The sequence below is a fragment of the Gallinula chloropus genome (assembly GCF_964237585.1).
Source record: "Gallinula chloropus genome assembly, chromosome: 3".
In the NCBI taxonomy this organism is placed as follows: Eukaryota; Metazoa; Chordata; class Aves; order Gruiformes; family Rallidae; genus Gallinula; species Gallinula chloropus.
Genome location: NC_140087.1, coordinates 73,231,496 through 73,250,664, shown reverse-complemented (window position 1 = coordinate 73,250,664; position 19,169 = coordinate 73,231,496). Strand labels below are relative to the sequence as shown.

Genomic DNA, 19,169 nt, shown 5'->3' with positions numbered 1-19,169 from the left:
ACGTGGCCCAGGTGGTGCAGCTTCTCCTCAGCTCTGATCTCCTCTTCTGCCTTTGCAGCCCTGTTGGAGTGAGTACCTCACCACTCGCATTGAACAGAACATGGTTGTCAACTGCACCTGTCCCATATCCGAGTGCCGTGCGCAGCCAACTGCAGCCTTCATTTGTTCCATTGTTTCCTCCGAGGAGATAATAGCCAAGGTAAAGTAGAAGATGTGGTTACTAGGTGTCCAAGCTCTTTCATTTTGACCAACACTAGCAGGTAACGTTGCTGCTGCTTTTCCTCTTTGTGTTCCCAAGACCGGCAGTGTGATACTTGAGGCAGAGCGATTTCTGCATCGTGGTGTCTGTTGATGATAGTTAGTACCAGCTGTTTAGGGGAGCATAACGTCAGCAGAAGAGCTGATGGTGGTATTTCCTCCAAACATGTCTCCAGTAAACAACATTTCAGGGCCATCTGTAGTTGAGGACTGGGTGAGAGGGGAGATAGCAGCTCATGACAAGTATCCTCTGCTGGTGTGCTTGAAGCAATTGTAAAATCTGGGACAAATGAAGAGAAAACGTTTTACCAATTTCATGTTATTGCTGCATCCAGTCTCTGGCTTTGACCACGGCAGGTTTTTGTGGAGATGACTGAAGTTACCACATTAGAGTTAAGTCTTTGCTCTGATTAAGTTGTTGTGGGTCTACAGACCTCTCTAAAGCAGGCTTCCTGAGCTCTGCTCCCTTAGTCCTCAGTCACCAGGGGATAGCAGGAGCTGCTTGTCTGAGACAGAAGTTACTTTTTCTCCTTATTCTTTTGGGTTTTAATTATTGCTTAGGGCTGAGTGCCTTCCCCACCAAACAGCAGAGCTGTGGCTGTCAGATGACACTCTTGTTAACTGCTGGACAGTTAGCAACTTCAGCATAGGAAGTTCTGCACCAATATGTGGACAAACTTTTTGACAGAGCACTGAAAGAGGCTGTCCAGGGGGGTGTGGAGTCTCCTTCTCTGGAGATACTCAAGACCCATCTGGACGCCTACCTATGTGCCCTGTCCTAGGCAACCTGCTTTGGCAGGGGGGTTGGACTTGATCTCTGGAGGTCCCTTCCAACCCCTACAATTCTGTGAACCTGGGACAGAAGAGGTTTCTTATCTGTTTCCCACTGCTCTGTTGTTTGACACGTCTCCACCAGCAACTGATTCTCCAAAAACATTCTCCTCCTCTTCCAGCTAATTACTATTGTTATGATCCTGTGTGAACAGCCATGAAGAGAAATGAACAGTAGTCATAAAGACTGCTCTTTCACATATTTTGTTCTTTATGCTTGCAAACTGGCAACCAAAATGGGCAAGGCTACAGAAAAGCATTCTCTTTGATGTATCTTTTGTATCTTGGTTTCTGGAAGAAATGTTTGGAGAATTGGCACGTGTATGTGGGCAGTTAGTTCTTACTGGCTTTGTGACTGTAGTCACACCTGTTTGAGAGCAGGATTTAATGTCCTGTTGCTAGGGCTAATTTATAAAAAAATCCATTATTGCAGGTCAACAGAAATTGCATCCAGTTTGAACAGGTTGCTCTGCTTTTGCTGGAATGTTACCTGTTTTCCTTTTCTGTCAGTAAGGGTTGTGGCTGGAGCATTAATGCCTCTTGCAGTCACACATACAGATCTGTGGTCCAACCCTGTGCTTAAATTAGCCAGGTTATTGTGTTTGAGTCTTAATGCTGAAGTTAAAACATACCTCTCCAGGTTCAGACTTCTCTACAACTTAGATTTAGGTAGCTCTAGGCAATGGGAAGATCCCCCTCTGCTGCCTTCTCCCAGCTCTCTCAACCTCCCCTCATACCTTCTGTGTTCTAGCCCCTGACTCTGGGTGGCCTACAGATGACACTTCCTCTAGTCTGTTGTGGGAGCCCAAGCTGTTTTGGGTATCCAGCTGTGTCACCAGTGCCAAATAGCTGCAAGAAATCCCTTTTGACTACATTAATCTAAGAATAGTTGAGTTTAAACTTTCCATGCTTGCATTTTTACAAAACATAAACAAAGATGTTCTCTCTCAACCTTGTTTCCCTCAAGTTTGTCAGAGTCCCTTCTGCCTCCAGGGGCTCTTTGCTGGCAGTCATGCTGTAGTCTTCATACCTGGATTAACTCCAGCGTGTGCAGAGCTTTCTTTGAGATCTGTTGGTCAGTGTCACGTGGCAACTTCTTGATTGTACTTAGCTAGATTTCTTCCCTCTTTTCCCCTATCCTTTTAGGCTTCCTGAGAGAAGCTCCTTCCTTTAAGTTCTTTACAGAGAGAGTGGTGAGGTTCTGGAAAAGGCCATCCAGAGTGGTGTTGGATGCCCCATCCCTGGAGGTGTTCAAGGCCAGGCTGGATGGGGCCCAGGGCAACCTTGTCTTAGGTCATGCCTGGAGGTTGGTGGCCCTGCCTGTGGCAGGGGGGTTGGAACTCGATGATCTTGGGGTCCCTTCCAACCCGGACCATTTTGTGATTCTATGATTCTCTTATGGCTCCTGTAGGAATCCTAGATCTGCTTCAGCAGTTGTATTTCTGTCTCCTCCTCACCAAGAAAACAGAATAGGACAAAACTCTAGCCATCAGGCGTGAAATTCAGCCTCTGTGAAGGCTGTAATTTGTTGCTGTCTGCTGAGTCAAGTACCTGTTTATCTTCCTGGGTGCTGGTGTCTGGGCAGAAATGGTCACATCACCTATTGTCAGGGTGACAACAGACACAGACACTGGCTCTCTAAGAAGAATAAAATGGCTGTTCTATGATTCTATGAAAGCTGGGCCAGGGCAGCTTCAGATTAGATATTAGGGAAAAATATTCACTGAAAGAGTTGTCAGGGCCTGGCACAGGCTGCCCAGGGAGGGGGTTGAATCACCTTCCCTGGATGTGTTTAAAAAAAGGGTAGATGAGGTACTTAGGGATCTGGTCTAGCATAAGACAGGAATGGTTGGACTCGATGATCTTAAAGGTCTTTTCCAACCTGCTGATTCTGTGAAATGTTGACATTGTTTCACATCAACTTCGGTGACCTGGGTGGTGGGACCAGGTGCACCCGTAGCACATTTATAGGTGGTAAACAGCAGGGAAGACTGGTTGATGCTCTGTGTGGTTGTGCTGCCATTCAGAGGGACCTCAACAGACTAGGGAACTTAGCAAGTAAGAGTGTAGTAAAGGTGAACAAAGGGAAATGCCAAGTTCTGCTCCTGGGTTGGAATAACCCAGTGCAACAGTATGTGCAGGGAGCTGAAAGCAGCTCCTCAGGAAGGAAAGAAGAGGGGTTGTGATGGCAGCAAGTTGAACATAAGCTGGCAGTGTGCCTTTGTGGCTAAGGTGGCCTGCTAGCATCTAATTTAGGAAGAGCATTGACAGTGGGCTAGGGAAGGTGATCCTTTCCCTCTACACAGTGTTGGTGAGACCACATCTGGAGTACTATGTCCATTTCTGGACTCGCCAGTACAAGGCAGACATGAACATACTGGGGAGTATCCAGCAAAAGACCACCAAGATGGTATAGGTGATGGAACTCCCCTAGGAGAAGCTGAGAGATCTGGGTTTGTTTTAGCCTGGAGTTGAGAAGGCTCAGGTGTGGATCTTGACTACATGCACGGATACACACATGGAGTGTGTAGGAGCCAGATTCTTGGGGGTATCCAGTGAAAGGATAAGAGGCAGTGGGCACTAATTTAAGTACAAGGAACTCCATTTAAACATGAGAATATGTTAAGGGTAAGGGTAGTGGGACGTTGGAACAGGTTGGGCAGAGAGGTTTGTAGTCTCTATCCTTGTGTATGTTCAAAACCCAACTGGACATGGTCCTGAGCATCCCTGCTTTGAGATAGAAGGCTTGGACTGTTTTTTTGTCTCCAGAAGTGCATTCTGACCTCAGCTGCTCTGTGGTTATATGAAATGGCCTCCAGATATGACATGAGGGGTGGGGAATCTATACAAAGGGAATGACAGAGCAAACTACCTTAGTGCTGTTTTGTTGTGCATAGTCGTTCAGCCCAGAGGCACCAGACTCCAGCTGTAAGGCCTAGCCATGCAGCTTCTCTGCCTTTAATCTCCTTCCTGGCTTCTTATTACAGTACGAAAAAGCCCTCCTCAGAGGCTACGTTGAGTGTTGCTCCAACCTGACTTGGTGCACCAACCCTCAGGGCTGTGATCAGATCCTCCTTAAGGATGGACTTGGTTATGGGGCAGCCTGTTCCAAGTGCTCCTGGATATCCTGCTTCAACTGCAACTTCCCTGAGGTGAGACTGAGCTGACTCATGGGCGATACTGTCTTGGGTTTGGCACACACCATTCTCCTATTGTGAACTTGACTGTCTCTCTCTTTCAGGCCCATTATCCTGCTAGCTGCAGCCACATGTCTCAGTGGGTGGATGATGATGGGTATTATGAAGGAATGACAAGTGAAGCCCAAAGCAAACATCTGGCTAAGCTCATTTCAAAGCACTGCCCGAGCTGCCAGGCTCAGATAGAGAAAAATGAGGGGTGCCTGCAGTAAGTATCTGTTTTTGTTTGTTAAAATCTGGAGACAGAAGAGGGCGAGACCAAGAAGAGTTAGTGCCATTCTGCTTTTTTTTTTCCTTCGTTTTTGGCTGTGGAGTAAAAGTTACAGCAGGTCTGGTTTCTAGTTTTAGTGGAATGAGTGATTGTTTTTAGTTCCTAGAAAAAGAAAAATATGGCCCAGCATTCTGAGTGAAATCCATTGATAGCTGTAGCAGAACCAAAACACATTTTGAAGTACCTTTTTCTAGTGCACACTTGTCTGCTCTTGGAATCTGCTGTAGACGTAACAGAGGTACCGGAGTGGATATCTCAGCACCGTTGGTTTCTTTTATGCTCACCTGTTCCCATTAACTTCAAGCAGTTTTTCCTTTAAGTGCCTTTTTTGAATCAGCTTTGAACCTCTGTCACCTTTCTTCTGTGATCTGGAACTTACCTCCATCTTTGAAGCCAGGTCTTGGGAGTCTCTCTTTCTTTCTTGCACTGGCACAGCCCTTAGTGCCCAGCTGTGATTTGTCCCCACATGTTGTGTGCGGCCCTAGGGTGGTATTGAGGGGAGAGCTGAGGTGCTTGTGTGGATTTTGCATGGATCATGCCACTAAACTGTGGCATGTTTAGTTCACTCCCCAGGTACTTGGTAAGTTAGTACTGGGAGATAGTGCTGCAGTTCACCCAGCTATTTTTGGAGACCTGGTGACTGGTTTCAACCATCATCCGCTTCCAGAGAAGCCTTTAATGGAAGTACACACAGGGAAATGCATAGTACTGAGTGAATGGAAGGGACTGTGTTGTACTCTCCAGCCTGGTGAGGCAGGGGAATACTGGGAGGAACTGTCTGCATGTGGCTGGGTGATTCTGATTCAGTGAAATGTAATCATGCTGAGTGGATTGATGTAGGTGTATCTTAAGAGACAATTAATATAACTTTGATGTCAGAATTTTCCTGGTTTTAAGAATAGATTAAGAGGAAGCTGTAACTGTGTAAGCTGCTTGTGAGAGCAGCTGCAGAACTTAACCATAACAATGCAATAGTAACAGCCTTGAAGATAAAGAAGTAAGAATTTGTGTGTTTTTAGGAATAGGTTAGTTTTGATTTCAGCAGAATCTGGCTGTAATCACATGAGCTGTTTCACGAAAGCGGCTGTAAAACTTAGGCATAACAATAGTGTAGCAGCCTTGAAGCTGGAGGGAGTAGAAGATAGGGGAGTCAGGGGTGGTGAGACTGATGACCAAGTGGGAGACGGAGTGTATCCTGTTTTCAGCGAAAAGGAATGTGTCTTTGAGCTCAGATAACCATGGAGAAGAAACATAAAGAGCATGCACTGAGAGCGAGGAAGATGTTTAACCTTCATCCCTGAAGGCCACCGGAAGGCCCCCTAAGTGTCACTGAGCATGCTCTATCTGGGAGAAGTTAATGTAAATTATTTCCTGGAAATAATTTGCATAACCCTGCCTTTTCTTAGGAATGACAATGAATGTGTATAGTTAATCTGTATAAATATGAGGAATGTGGCTTTAATGGGCGCACACATTGGGAGGAGCGATCCCCTGTGTGCCCGGCGCTGCAATGAAGGATACCTGCTTCACAGTCACCAAGGCTGCTGAGTTTTTGATTCCAGCTTTCTGAGGCATCAGTTTGGCACCCCAGATGGGACCCTCTCTGCTCGGCTGCAGGATCTGGTAAGGAGCAGGACTCCCTAGGCGCACCCCGGGATTTCCCGGAGGGACTCCTTGCCCTGCTCGGCTCACTGCGGGAGCAGACAAGGACCATCCTCTGAATTTTAAGGTATTCTTTTAAATTTACTTGAGCTCTTGGTCTGGTGGATGCCCAGCTGTATCTGGTGTACTTGGGTACCTTGGTATTTGGTTTCTGGAGACCGGTCGTTCGGGATACTGTAAGCCATTGGGAGACGTCCCACGCGAGTGTCGTATACCAGGTTACTAGTGCCTGATTGTATACACCTGGTTCTTCTCCTACCATGCAGCATGACATGTGCAAAGTGTAATCATGGCTTCTGTTGGCGTTGCCTCAAGCCCTGGAGGCCGACTCACAAGGATTATTACAACTGCTCTGCTCTGGTGAGTGGTTTGCTATAGCTCTGTGGTTCATGTGTGTGTTGAGATGCACCTGGCCTCTCAGAGAGAGGGTGGGTATCTCCACTCATGCCCTTTATGTGGGACTTTGTGTATTCACCAGTAATATTAGTAGCGTTGTCAAAGTCTCTGTGGTAGCCATTTCCAGGGAACTCCAGTACCTGAGGGAAATTGCTACAGGTTTCCTCTACCTCTCCTTGCAGGTGAGCAAAGCAGCTTGGCAGGAGAAGCGATTTCAGGATTACAATGAGAGATGCACCTTTCATCATCAAGCAAGGGTAAGGCCGCCTCCTTGCTCTGCAGGTGCTGACTCTGTTGCCTTAGCCCTGGTGAGCAGGACAGTTTGTTGTGTGTGTCAAGGAGTCTCTGGCTAGAGCTCAGACACTGTAAAAGGTGGAAATGATGGCACAGTAGAGATGTCACAGTTGGATGCCATAAATGCTCTCCTATTGCTTGCATTCCTCTGATAGGTGCTTCAGGATGCTTAGCAATTATCTGCTGCTTTTCCAGTCTTGTGGAACTTGACATTGACCTTTTTTTCTTTTCCCTCCTGTGGTTATTACAGGAATTTGCCATGAGTCTGAGGAACAGGGTTTCTTCCATCAAGGAGATGCCAAAAATCAGGACTTTGACCTTTGTTCTTGATGCCTGCAAAGCGCTAGAACAGGCACGGAAGGTGAGGCTGATAGGCTTGCTGAGATTTAGGCCTAATTCTGTTGGTATGTTTTATGCCATTCATAAAGTGAGGAGATGCCAACCTTGTTCTACTCCAAACCAGAGGAGATAGGAAAAGCTTGAGGGGAGGAATAGCATCAGGATGGGGGAAGGGCTCAGGTCTGTCTTTTCTGCTCTCGCTCTGAGTTGAGCAATGTGTCCTCACAGTCGCTCATAGGATTTGGAGCTTAATTCAAGTGGACACCGTGGAATTGGCACAAGGATCTATGTTTAGGGTTTTTATATACTGGGTTTGGTCCATTCCAACTTGAATTGCCTCAGTAGTGGTACTTACTTTTTGAGAGCTCTCCTGAGGCCTTGTTACAGTTAGGAAGTTCCTCTTGATGCTTATGATTTTCCTTTCTGAACTTCATTTCATGAGCCACGGTGTTTTGAGAGCACTGAGTTGCATACTGAATGCCCTGATAGCCACGTTATGAAGGATTTGCAGTACAGCCACTGCATGTATCCAGTAAGCCTGGAACAGTGTAGGCCTACAGTGTCCTCTGTCCCCTGAAACATAGGAAGGAGGTGGGAATTGCCTTTGCACTATTGCCTTGGCAATATCTACCTTGTTTGTGCAGGCAGACAAATTTGGGAGAGGCTTGTGAACAAGGGTATGTGACCCAGAGTGGTAGCCCATGCATGTGCCAGGACACGCATGTTGCTGCTGCTGGCATTTCTGGCCCTTTTCTTTAAATGGAAACAGTGGTCTTGTTTTCTGCTGGGCGTCGGGATGGCTTTCGGGGTCGTTCATTCGTAAGAGGAGTTCATTACAGTTGAAGTGCATTCATGGTGGGCTCTTGGTTCTTTACAGCACCGTGCCTTGTTTCCCTTTGAGCTCAGCGAGCGCAGTTCCTTGCCACTGGAGTTCAAGCTGGGTTGCCAGCAAAGGGTAGATTCTTTGTGCTGGCTGGGTTTTGATGCTCTGATGGTTGGTTGGTTGCACTTGTTGCACGTTTATGGTCTGTGCCCTTGTCATGGTTTGCAGGTAGGAACAAATCAGCTATTTTGGACTTGGTTACAAAATAATTACACATTAATTTCCGGTCCTGTGAGTAGCTCTGGGTACCCTGGCTCTGCTGCCTCTTGGAGTGGGGATTCACTGAACTGTAGCTACAGACCAGGAGCACTGCTAGACTTCTCTCAGCCATAAATCTGTAGCAAAGTCTGGAAGGGTTTGATGCTACTCTTTTCCTGTCCACTCTGAAGTTGAAGGAGGATGCTTACATCATGATCTGTACTGCTCCAGGTACTGGCCTATTCCTGTGTGTACAGCTACTATAACCAGCACACCGAGAGCATGGACATTGTGGAAGAGCAGACTGAGAGCCTAGAGCTGCACGCTAATGCTCTTCAGATCCTTCTGGGTAAGTCCCACAACCTCTCCAAAGTAGAGACTGGCATTCCCAGCTTTCTATTCAAAGGGTGGCAGCTCTGTAATGGGGCAGTAGCAGTACGTACCAGCACCCAGCTGGTCTCTCTTGCTTTTCCCAGCCTATTGTTGCCTCCTTGATGTCATTTCTGGGAAGTCACTGAAGTAGTTTGGCTGCCAGTATAGATTGGTGCAGTAAGGAGCAGTACGTTTCCTTTTGAAAGAGGAGCATACATGCACTGGAGACCTAAGTAGCTGTGACTGGCTTCAAAATCAGAGCCAAGGGGCTTGTTCTCTGCTTAAGAGTATGGGAAGCAGTGTGACTTTTGGCCTTGAATTGCAGAGGAAACCCTGCTGCAGTACCAGGACCTGGCTGCTTCTCTTCAGCTCCTGAAAGCCAAGCACTTCAGCACTGGTTTGGAGTTGGTACATCAGATCAAGGAGCGTCTCTTTGCAATACTCTGGCTCTCCACGCAGGTGAAGTCCACGTGCCTCTTAGGGGCTTGTCTTGCTCTGGTCTAGTTTGATCTTGGGCAAAGCTGGAAGGGGGCTTGGTTAGTTGAGGGCTGTGCATATGTAGGGAGGGGATTTGCAGCATGAAATACACCCCAGTTTACATATTGTCTCTTTCTTCTGGTTGTTCTTACATCCCAGCAGGATTTCCATGTTGGCCTCTGGACTTTGGCAGGTCCTGGTCAGGGAAAGGTGAAACTCTCAAACGTGCCTACTTCCACCCCTGCCTGCACAGGGTGAGTTTTTGTAGCGGAGCAACAAGGAAGGGTGGGTGAGCGCAGGCAAGAGCGGGTGACTGCTCCTGTGTTTGCTGACTTACAAGAGAGTTAATCACAGTTACTGATCACTTGCATCCTGTGTTGAGGGTTGAGATAACAATGTAAAATGATGTAGTGGTGTAGGGAGACCAGCAAAACCTCTGCTTGGAAGACAGCTATGGTCAGGAAAGCTCTGTCACTGGCAGACCCAGTTACGGAGGTTGCTCCCTCTGGACTCTTGAGTTTCTGTGGAGAGTCATGCTCTTTCTTTGGAGGTGTATCAGAGATCTAGGAGGTGTCTAGACAAGAGAAGCAAGAATAAGAACATACATGGGGGGACATGGAAGGGCCTGAAATTTGTTTTAAGAAGGGAAGAAAGAAGAGGTGACACAGCTGCAAAACAGTGTGTTGAGAGGTAAAGCGGATGGCTTGTTGTTTCCCTGTCCTAGAGCGCTGAGCTGGCAGGTGTTAAATATGACTGAGAGGTGATGAGTTTGAAACGAAGTCCATTCCTGTATGACATGCTGTTTAAACCAAGAAAAACAACTGGCATCTGTCACCAATCCCCTCTGACAGCTGCTGTGTGTCCAGGGGTTGAACAGGGTGCTGAGTGTTGCAGGAAAGAGTAACAACTGAGTCAAGAGATGCTTTTTCAGAGCAGGGTTTCTGGTCTCCTTGGAAATAAGGCTGAGGCACCAGAGCTCACGCTGCAGCTTGTTGACCCAGTCACAGGTGGCTCTCTGACACAGCTCTGTGCTGCAAACATGGACAAGACCCATTAATGGCCATTCCTAGGTGCCCCTGCACGGCCTCTGTGTCACTGCAGCATGGCTTGCGTGGGGATGCTGAGGTGATGGTGGTAGGCAGGGTGAGGGTGGCGTGGGGCTGGGCTGTGGTCGCTGCTCATAGCCGGGGCACTGCTCTGATGCTCTCCTCCTCAACAGGCCAAAACCTGCCGTTCTGTGTGACTCCCCCAACACTGATGAAGTCAGCAAAGAGGCTGAAGATGAGTATGAACCACAGTGGCAGGAAGACTATGATGATGACGATGATGATGACCTTGACGAAGATAATTTTCTCTTCGATGATGAGTCAGATAACCTTGATTGTGACTCCTACTTTGATGATGATGATGCCTATGACTAAAAGTGGACTGTCACCCAGCCTGCCAGCCTGGACCTCTGCCTCTGCTGACTTGACCAGTTTGTATTAGTATCTTTCCTTAAGAGACAGTGAAGATGTCTGAGGCAGAACAGAGACATTTCCTCTGGGGGCTGCTTGCCTTTAATGCACAGAACTTGCCTTTAATGCACAGAAACACTCCCCTGGGCAGATGGGTGGTGTTTCTGTGGCCACCTCTCCCAGGCAAGGAGATGCCTGCCTTTCTCCCTTGTTTCCATTTCTGCCCATAGGTATCTAATTGAGTCCCAAAGCCACAATCCAGCTGCAAAGTGAGGGCTGCCTGCCACCTGTTGAAGGACTATTGGGTGTCCTCTCCCCAGGCGAGTGAGGCTTGTGTCCTAGCATGGCACTGTAACCCAGCAGTGTCGAAATACCGTGAAGCGATGTGTTCATGGTCACGTCAGAGCCTCCTGGATGGAGCTGCTGAGAGTCATTCCAGAGCCACAGTTCAGTGTTGGATAGGGCAGGCCTCTAGATAAGGGGGACAGCTCTTCTGCTGTTTGTTGGAGTTGTCTTCTCTGCTGTGAAGCAGGATGGGCTTTCCTAGCCCAGGGAACAGTCCTACCAGTGCCCTGTGTCATTTCTCAGCTCTACCAGCATTCACTTTCAAACATGCTAAATGTCCAGCCACAGCTCCCAAACCAAAGGTGTGAGGACAGAAAGACATTCCTGGCCGGAAAGCTCCCCATGTATACCTGCAAGCAGGACCTCTGACCCCGGGGCTCAAGGCTATCCTATATAACGTGCAGTCCTAAGAGTGCCCTATGTCATTTCTTGGGTCTACCACCATTCCCTTTCAAACATGCTAAGTGTCCAGCTGTAGCTCTCGCACACAAGATGCAAACACTGAAAGATATTCCTGGGCTGAAACCTCCCCGTGGAGCCCACAAGCCACCTTGGTGACTGCTGGAAAGACACTCGAGTGCAGGGTTTTAAATAAAAAATAAGAATCATTTATTTGAAACCTACGTGCATTCAATACGTCACTACTGCAGGGTTCATGGTACTGTGGGGAAATGCACTATTGCTTTTAGAAGTAGGACTACACTTATCACAACCATTATTGATACATAAAATGCATACTGCCAGCACAACAGTCACAGAATGCAGTATTGCTGCCCACAACAGTCATGTCACTCACTGATACCGCCTGCAGGCAACTCACAACATTCGATATAATAACCACAGCAGATTCATGGAACACACTGTCCCAAGTGCACTAACTACTGTGTGTTAGTCAATCACCTGAGGCTACAAACTTAAAGCATATTAAATATTCATTTGCCCATCTTTCCAGGTAAGGCTTCTCAGTATGTTACCTTGGGGAAAGAGTCTCCTTGAAGATCTGAAGAGGCTCCCCCATCTCAGGCTAAATCCAAGGGGTTTTATTTGATTTTTGTCTCGTGTACGCGACAGAGATAAGGACTGTGCCCTAGTGGACAAGACCATCTTCCATGTGTTGGTCATTAGTAGTGTTTACCCTTATCTTATGCTTTACCTGTTGTATATGTTGATATTGTCTGGGCTCATTAAGGCCCTACTGCTAGACAGCTGAGTAGTGGCTTGATTTGGCACATTGTTTGTTGGGCATGTTGTTTGTTGAAGGAATTTAAGGCTCAACCCAGGTTTCAGTTCATTGAATTATGCAGCACTGCCCATTGAGTCTCCTTTTGCAGGACAGCTCAAGTAGGTAACAAAGCTCCCTGTGGGCTGTCTCTGCTGAGATGGGGCCTCAAGGCAATCCAAGGCTGAGTTGCTTTACAGTGCCCCAAGAGTTGCCTGATGGGCTGTGCATTGCTGAAACCTGTTTTGTGGAACTCTGAGCCGATGATCCTTACAGCGATCTCGAAGCTCAGGGCTTTCCTAGCCCAGGGAACAGTCCTAACAGTGCCCTATGTCATTTCTCATCTCTACCAGCATTCACTTTCAAACATTCTACATGTCCAACAGTATCTCCCTAAACCAAAGATGCACGGGCTGGCATGAAACCTCCATATGTAGCTTAAACAGTCCTATCAGTTCATTAGGTCAGTTCTGGGCTTTGCCAACATTCACTTTCAAACATAGAAAACATCCAACAGTAGCTCACACACCAAAGATGCAAGGACTGAAAGGCATTCCTCGAATGAATACTCTGCATGCAGCCTATAAGCAGCATCTCTGGCCCCAGAGCTCAAGGCTTTCCTAGCCCAGGGAACAGTCTTATCTTCAGCCCTGTGTCATTTCTTGGCTACACCAGCATTCACTTTCAAACACCTACGTGTCCAACAGCAGAATCTCCCAAACCAAAGATGTGAGGATTGAAGACTTGCTTGTCAAGAAACTTCACAATGTGTTAACAGGTAATATTTCTAACCCCAAGATTTGGGCCTTTCCTAGCCCAGGGAACAGTCCTGTCAGTTCCTTATGTCATTTCTTGGCTTTGCCATCATTAACTTTCAAATGTAAAAAATGTCCAACAGTAACTTGGAAACCTAAAATGTGAGGACTGGAAGACATTCTTCAAATGATTAAGGCATGTGTAGCCTACAAGCAGCATGTCTGACCCCGGCCTTCCAGGCTTTCCTTGCAAAGGGAGCAGTCCATTAATGTCTTATTTCTCAGCTTTGGCATCATACACTTTGAAACATGCTGAATTCCAACAGTAGCTTGCAAAACAAAGATGCGAGGACTGAAAGACAGTCCTCAAATGAATACTCTGCATGTAGCCTACAAGCAGTGTATCTGACACCGGAGAAAGGGCTTTCCTAGCCCGGAGAATGGTCCTAACATTCCCCGTGTCATTTCTCTGCTCCACCAGCATTCACTTGCAAATATGCTAAATGTCCAGCCGTAGCTCCTACACCAAAGCTGTGAAAACTGAAAGACATTTCCTGGTCTGGAACCTCCCCATGTAGCCCATAACCAGACCCTCTGACCCCAGGGTTCAGAGCTTTTGTAACCCACAGAGCAGTCCTGACAGTGCCCTATGTCATTTCTCAGCTCTACCAGCATACGCTTTCAAACATGCTAAATGTCCAGCAATAGCACCCCTACCAACAGTGTGAGGACTGAAAGATATTCCTGGCTGGAAACCAATCCATGGAGCCCACAAGCTGCCTTGGTGACCTCTGGGCTCAGGGCTTTTGTAGCCACCGAACAGTCCTTACATTGCCTATGTCATTTCTCAGCTATACCAGCATGCAATTTCAAACACTAAATGTCCACCCGTAGCGCCCATACCAAAAGTGTGATGACTGAGAGACATTCTTGATTTGAAAGCTCCCCAGGGAGCCCACAAGCAGCCCCTTGAACCCCAGCCTCAGGGGTTTCCCAGCCCAGTGAAAAGTCCTAACATTACCTTATGTCATTCCTCAGCTCTACCAGCATTTACTTTCAAGCACACTAAATGTCCAGTCATAGTGTGCATACCAAAGATGCAGGGACAGAAAGATAGTCCTGGCCTGAAACCTCCCCATGGAGACCAAAAGCTGCCTTGGTGACCCTGGGCTCAGGGCTTTCCTTTGCCAGGGAATGGCCCTAATGCTTCCCCATGTAATTCTTCTTGGCTAAACCTGCGTTCAATTTCAAACATGCAAAACCTCCCGCAGTAGCTCCCAAACCAAAGGAGTGAGGACTGAAAGACATATCTGGCCTGAAACCTCCTGATGGACCCCATAACCAGACCCTTTGACCCTAGGGTTCAGCCCTTTCATAGGCAGGGAACAGTCCAAACAGTGCCCAATGTAATTTCTTGGCTCTAACAGCATGCACTTTCAAACATGCTAAATACTCAGCTGTAGCGCCCAAACGAATGGTGCGAAGATTTAAAAGATATTCCTGGTCTGAAACCAACCCATGCAGACCACAAGCCACCTTGGTGACCCTGGGGTCTCAGGGGTTTCGTATCCAGGGAACAATCCTAACATTGCCCTATGTCATTTCTCAGCTCTACCCACATTCACTTGCAAACATGCTAAATGTCCAACCGAAGCTCCCCACAAAAAAGGTGCGAGGACTGAAATACATTCCTTGACTGAAACCTCCCCAGGGAGCCCACAAGCAGCCCCTCAGACCCTGGAGCTCAGGGCTTTCCTTGTCCAGGGAACCCTCCTCATACCTCCCCAGGTATTTTTTCTCAGCTCGACACGCGTTCTATTTAAAACATGCTGAATGTCCAGCAATAGTTCCCAAACCAAAGGAGCCAGGACTGAAAGACACACCTGGCCTGAAACCTCCCCAGGGACCTCAGGGACGAGAAAAACACCTAAGGAGGTATTAGGAGGGTTCCCTGGCAAAGGAAAGCCCTGAGCCCCAGGGTGAGAGGGGCTGCTTGTGGGCTCCCTGGGGAGGTTTCAGGCAGAGGTTTCGTTCATCTACATGCAAATCTCGGCTATAAACTATGTTTGATTCTCGCAGGGAAGATTGGAACGGACACAGTCTCCAAGCAAAACTGGGAGCTTGGCCTGTTTCTGCGTAACAAGTGCTGTAAGCAATTGAAAGCCGTGAATTTTCCATCATTTTTCCACAGGCTGCCAAATGTCTCACTTCTTTGGTATTTCTGTGTCTTCCTAATTTCAGAATTGGAGAGTTGAATTCCTCACCTTTCAACTCCTGCTGTATAAACCAGTGGTCAGCATCAATAAATGTTCCAGCTAAGGCAGCACACTCCACAGGCACAACATCTGCACTCTTGGGTGAAATACTGAAACAAATAATTTCCATTACACAGAGCCGCTGTCTTATCACAATTCTGTTGTGTACTAAGTCCCAGGATTTGATAAAGTAATGCTGTGGTCAAAGCAGTGGAATTTATGTGCATTAGTCATTCTCTCATCTGTTTTCTTTGTGTGTTATTTTTTAATTCAACTTCTTTTTCAGAAGAAAAAGAAGTGCCTACTGGAGAGACAACTTCTAGCTATGCTGTTCCTTGTTCACGTTCTGAATTACATCTTTAAGTGAAGGCTCTGATTTTTTCCTTTCAGCTGGTGCCAACAGCAATAACACTGGCCAGGGGAGACAACTGTTCTGCATGCAGCACAACAAACCTTTGGCAAAGAAGAACCCATTTCTATCATCAGTTCTGATGTTTCACTGATGCCCACACTGTCCCTTTCCTTGCAGAGCTGCTCTTACTGGCTGTCTCCTGATTTCCTAAGTAAGCAATGCACTACAGAGGAGGCTTTCCATCAGCCATCTCTGTCTGGGTAAGACACACAGGAGCCTCCATGTCCACCCTATTCAAATTTTGGCAGGTTGCATCTTTGCTGCTTCTGATTTGTATCTTGTTGGAAAGTTGGGGATACAGGTACAATCTGGAGGGAATCTTTTGGGGAAGGTCACCTGCCGTGAGCCTGCTCCATCAGTTTGGTAGGGTTCCACTTGTTGAAAAATCAAATGGAGTTGTTTGCTTCATCTCTTTTTTTAAATGAATTGAGCTTTTTTTCTCTTCCTGTGACATCATTTTCTTGTATTTTGTCATCCATGAGCAATCAAGAATATATACAAACTACTGCTGATAATTGAAGAACCAGCCTGGGGGGCCCCAGTGTAACTGCTTTGGTCACCCCAGGGCTCAAAGTTGCAATGTAGGCAGCACATTCCTGGTGCCATTGTGTCTGGTCTCTGGTCTGATGTGGCAGCGGTTCTATAGGTGCCTCCACCTCATTCCTGTGCTCCAGAAGCTTTAATTGGGAATCAAGTCCTGTCTTGCCAGGTGATGCATGAATATGAAATAAAAGGTGATCTTCACCTGCAAGACCCACTTTTAGTTTGCAAGAGGTGATAGCAGGTTGTGTGCTGAGAGCAAACAGGCAGCCTCCATACAGAGCTGAGCCTTCAGTACCCCATGGCTGCCCCATGCCCCACCTGGCTCTGGACACTGGCCAGTCTTCTGCAGCTTAAGGGATGACAGGTCATTTCTGGCACTTTTCCCCCTGTCAGAAAAACAGATACTTTCTAGTTGTTCACACACACGCAAAAGTAAAGAAAAAGAAATTCTGGATCCCAGTTTATGTCTTTATTAAGCATTTAAAATATATCTTCTGGAGAACAGCTAGCTGCTCTTTCATCAAACCTACAAAGGGGGGCTCCACCATGACATTATAAAAGTCTGCACTAAATGCTCTGACAAAAAACAGGCACACTCTAAAATGAAATCTTATTTACTGTGCTGTTATTAAAATGCTAAATAAATAGACAAACTCAGACAGACTGGTAGGATGTGGGCGGGTGAATAAATGAGCTTTGATGCTAATGTCAGTCATTGCTGATTCCTATCCTTTGAAGAAAGTGTGATAAACACAGCTGCCAGAAGTGTGATCTGGAATTGCACTAATTAAATTAAATTTTTACTGGAATTAAAGCAGCTGACACCTTGCTTTGTCTCTTTTTTAGCTGGACTAATTTGGAGAATAATGACTTTCCAATTATTTCATGAACAAGCAGGAGGGTAAGGTTTGTTAAATATATGTGAGGATCTGAATATGCATAAAGCTATTGTATGAAATTCTGTGTTCCTTTTATTGTATCTGCTACTCAGGATCTGTATCTTAATTTAGAATCTGAGATCTTCAAGGTGGAATTACCTGTACTGGCTGCTAAACACTTTCTTCATAGAAATATAGGGAGATTATTACAAGTCCCTCATGTTTTTCTCTTAAATAAGTTTATATGTTAATAGTAAAAGACAGACAAGGGTGTTTCAATGGTTATGAACTAATTAACTGCTAATTTATGGACTGGAGATGAGAGTAAGAGGTGACTGTAAAGAAAGACATCAAGGGAGAAAAGAAATGAAACTGAAGACAGATGATATCTGGATAATCCTTGTGTTTTTGTCTCCTTATTTCAAAAGCCACCTCAGTCCTTTTTGTAGATGGCTCGAGAGGTCCGTCACTCCAGGCTTTCCAGTTTCACTTTGCAAGTAAAATTTTTACTGGGGGTCTAACCTGGATGACGACTCCTTTTCGGGAATGAAGCAGAATGATAATTTGTTTGAAGTTTGGGGGTTTGGTTGATTGGTTGGTTGGTAGGTTTTGGTTTGGTTTTTAGAGACCACAGATTTCTGAAGCAAACCAATTAGCTACACTGAACAGCACAGCCAGAAGTAAATAACAGAGATCTGCTTGGTTCGTGAGTGCTATTGATATTGCTATTAAATAGCGTAAGAGAGATTTGTGTCAGAATTCAATTGGAAAAAATAAAAATATGAATACATATACATATTTTATATGCAGAAATATTTTATTAATTTACAAAGATACCTTCTATCAGTGCCACCTATCACTTCCTAAATGTGTTAATTATGGCAAGGTGGCCTGAGGATAAATGACATCAGTGACAGCATCGCTTCCACGCGTGAACACTAGATGGCACTGAAAGACAGGAGCTGTGGTGTGGAAATAGGTATTCAAATTTCTCGGCGTTCATGTACTTCAGTGGAGGATCACTGAAGCACAAGAGATATCTTGTAAGTAGACTTTGTGAAAGAAGGGAAGGTGTCATAGGAATGACAGAAACTGGTTTATGACTGAGAAGTCACTTGAACTGATAGAAGAAATCACCACAATTAGAGATTAAGTGGCAGAATATGATACCAAACAGTCAGGCCTGGCAGTGAAGTCCTTGCACCCAGAAGGGCTGGAGCTTTTCATCTTCCACTTGCTCATGCTGCTTTGCAGAAAAGAGATCTCTTAGAAAGTTCATATATTCACAGTCGCTATCCTTGAGTGTAGTTCTAGTGCCAGTCCGGAGAGGATTGAAAACATCGACTTCCACAGCATGTCATGCTCTCATCCTACTTGATGTGACCAAATACAAATGCTTGGGCTGATAGAGGATAAGGTCTGACAGTCAAGATTATAATGAGCTTTTGATAAAAAACATGTTGAGTGAACTCCAGAGGAAGAATGAAGAGGGAGAGAGAGAGGGAGGGAGTCATTCTGTGTCTCTCACTTAGGCTGCAAGCTCCTTCTCTCAAGCCATTGAGTGCCTGACTTGAGGCAATTTCTCTCATCAGAGAGACTTCTAGAGACTCAGATACCCTCATGATGGGATGAAAGTGTGACAGCCTGTCACATGCAAGGTATCACTGTAAATTATCCAATGTTTTATTCTGGTTTTAACATTTAAAAAGGCATACTTTTATTCCATCTGCGAAAGCATGCACACAAATGTTAGGAAATACCGTATCTCTAAGCAATTCAATGCAGTAAATGAGTCTGAGGCCCTTTGGGACAAAATGGAATGCAATCATGTAATTAAAAACTAAAGTGTATGTACAAGATGGGCCAGTTATGGCTGTAGCTTCTCCTAGCAGTTAAGCACTGGATCTACCCATCTATATAATATGATTTTCTCTATGTAATTTTATGTTCCATATTAACTTTTTTTTTTATTTTAAAAATTAAAGAAGGTCTATGGTGTGCATGGAGACAATTCAGGGTCTACAGAAGGGATCTGTATTACAGCTTGGGACAATACTGTCCCAGAGCTGCTGTGGCCCCAGCTGAGAAGCTGACCTGGGCTCCTCCCTCACCACACTCCTCTGTAGC

The 19,169-nt window shown here is 46.1% G+C and overlaps 1 protein-coding gene across 1 annotated transcript in view; it reads left to right on the top strand.

Annotated features, from left to right (window-relative positions):
• LOC311190345 (cullin-9-like) overlaps positions 1-11,628 on the top strand; it is a 33,822-nt gene extending 22,194 nt beyond the window's left edge. Inside the window, exons 32-41 of the mRNA XM_084262241.1 lie at positions 59-199; positions 4,077-4,241; positions 4,331-4,494; positions 6,486-6,579; positions 6,798-6,872; positions 7,160-7,270; positions 8,561-8,678; positions 9,027-9,160; positions 9,341-9,432; positions 10,398-11,628. Coding sequence (XP_084118367.1) covers positions 59-199; positions 4,077-4,241; positions 4,331-4,494; positions 6,486-6,579; positions 6,798-6,872; positions 7,160-7,270; positions 8,561-8,678; positions 9,027-9,160; positions 9,341-9,432; positions 10,398-10,599 — 1,296 coding nt within the window. The 3' untranslated portion in view covers positions 10,600-11,628. The remainder of the gene's footprint in view (positions 1-58; positions 200-4,076; positions 4,242-4,330; positions 4,495-6,485; positions 6,580-6,797; positions 6,873-7,159; positions 7,271-8,560; positions 8,679-9,026; positions 9,161-9,340; positions 9,433-10,397) is intronic.
• The last annotated feature ends 7,541 nt before the right edge of the window (positions 11,629-19,169 follow it).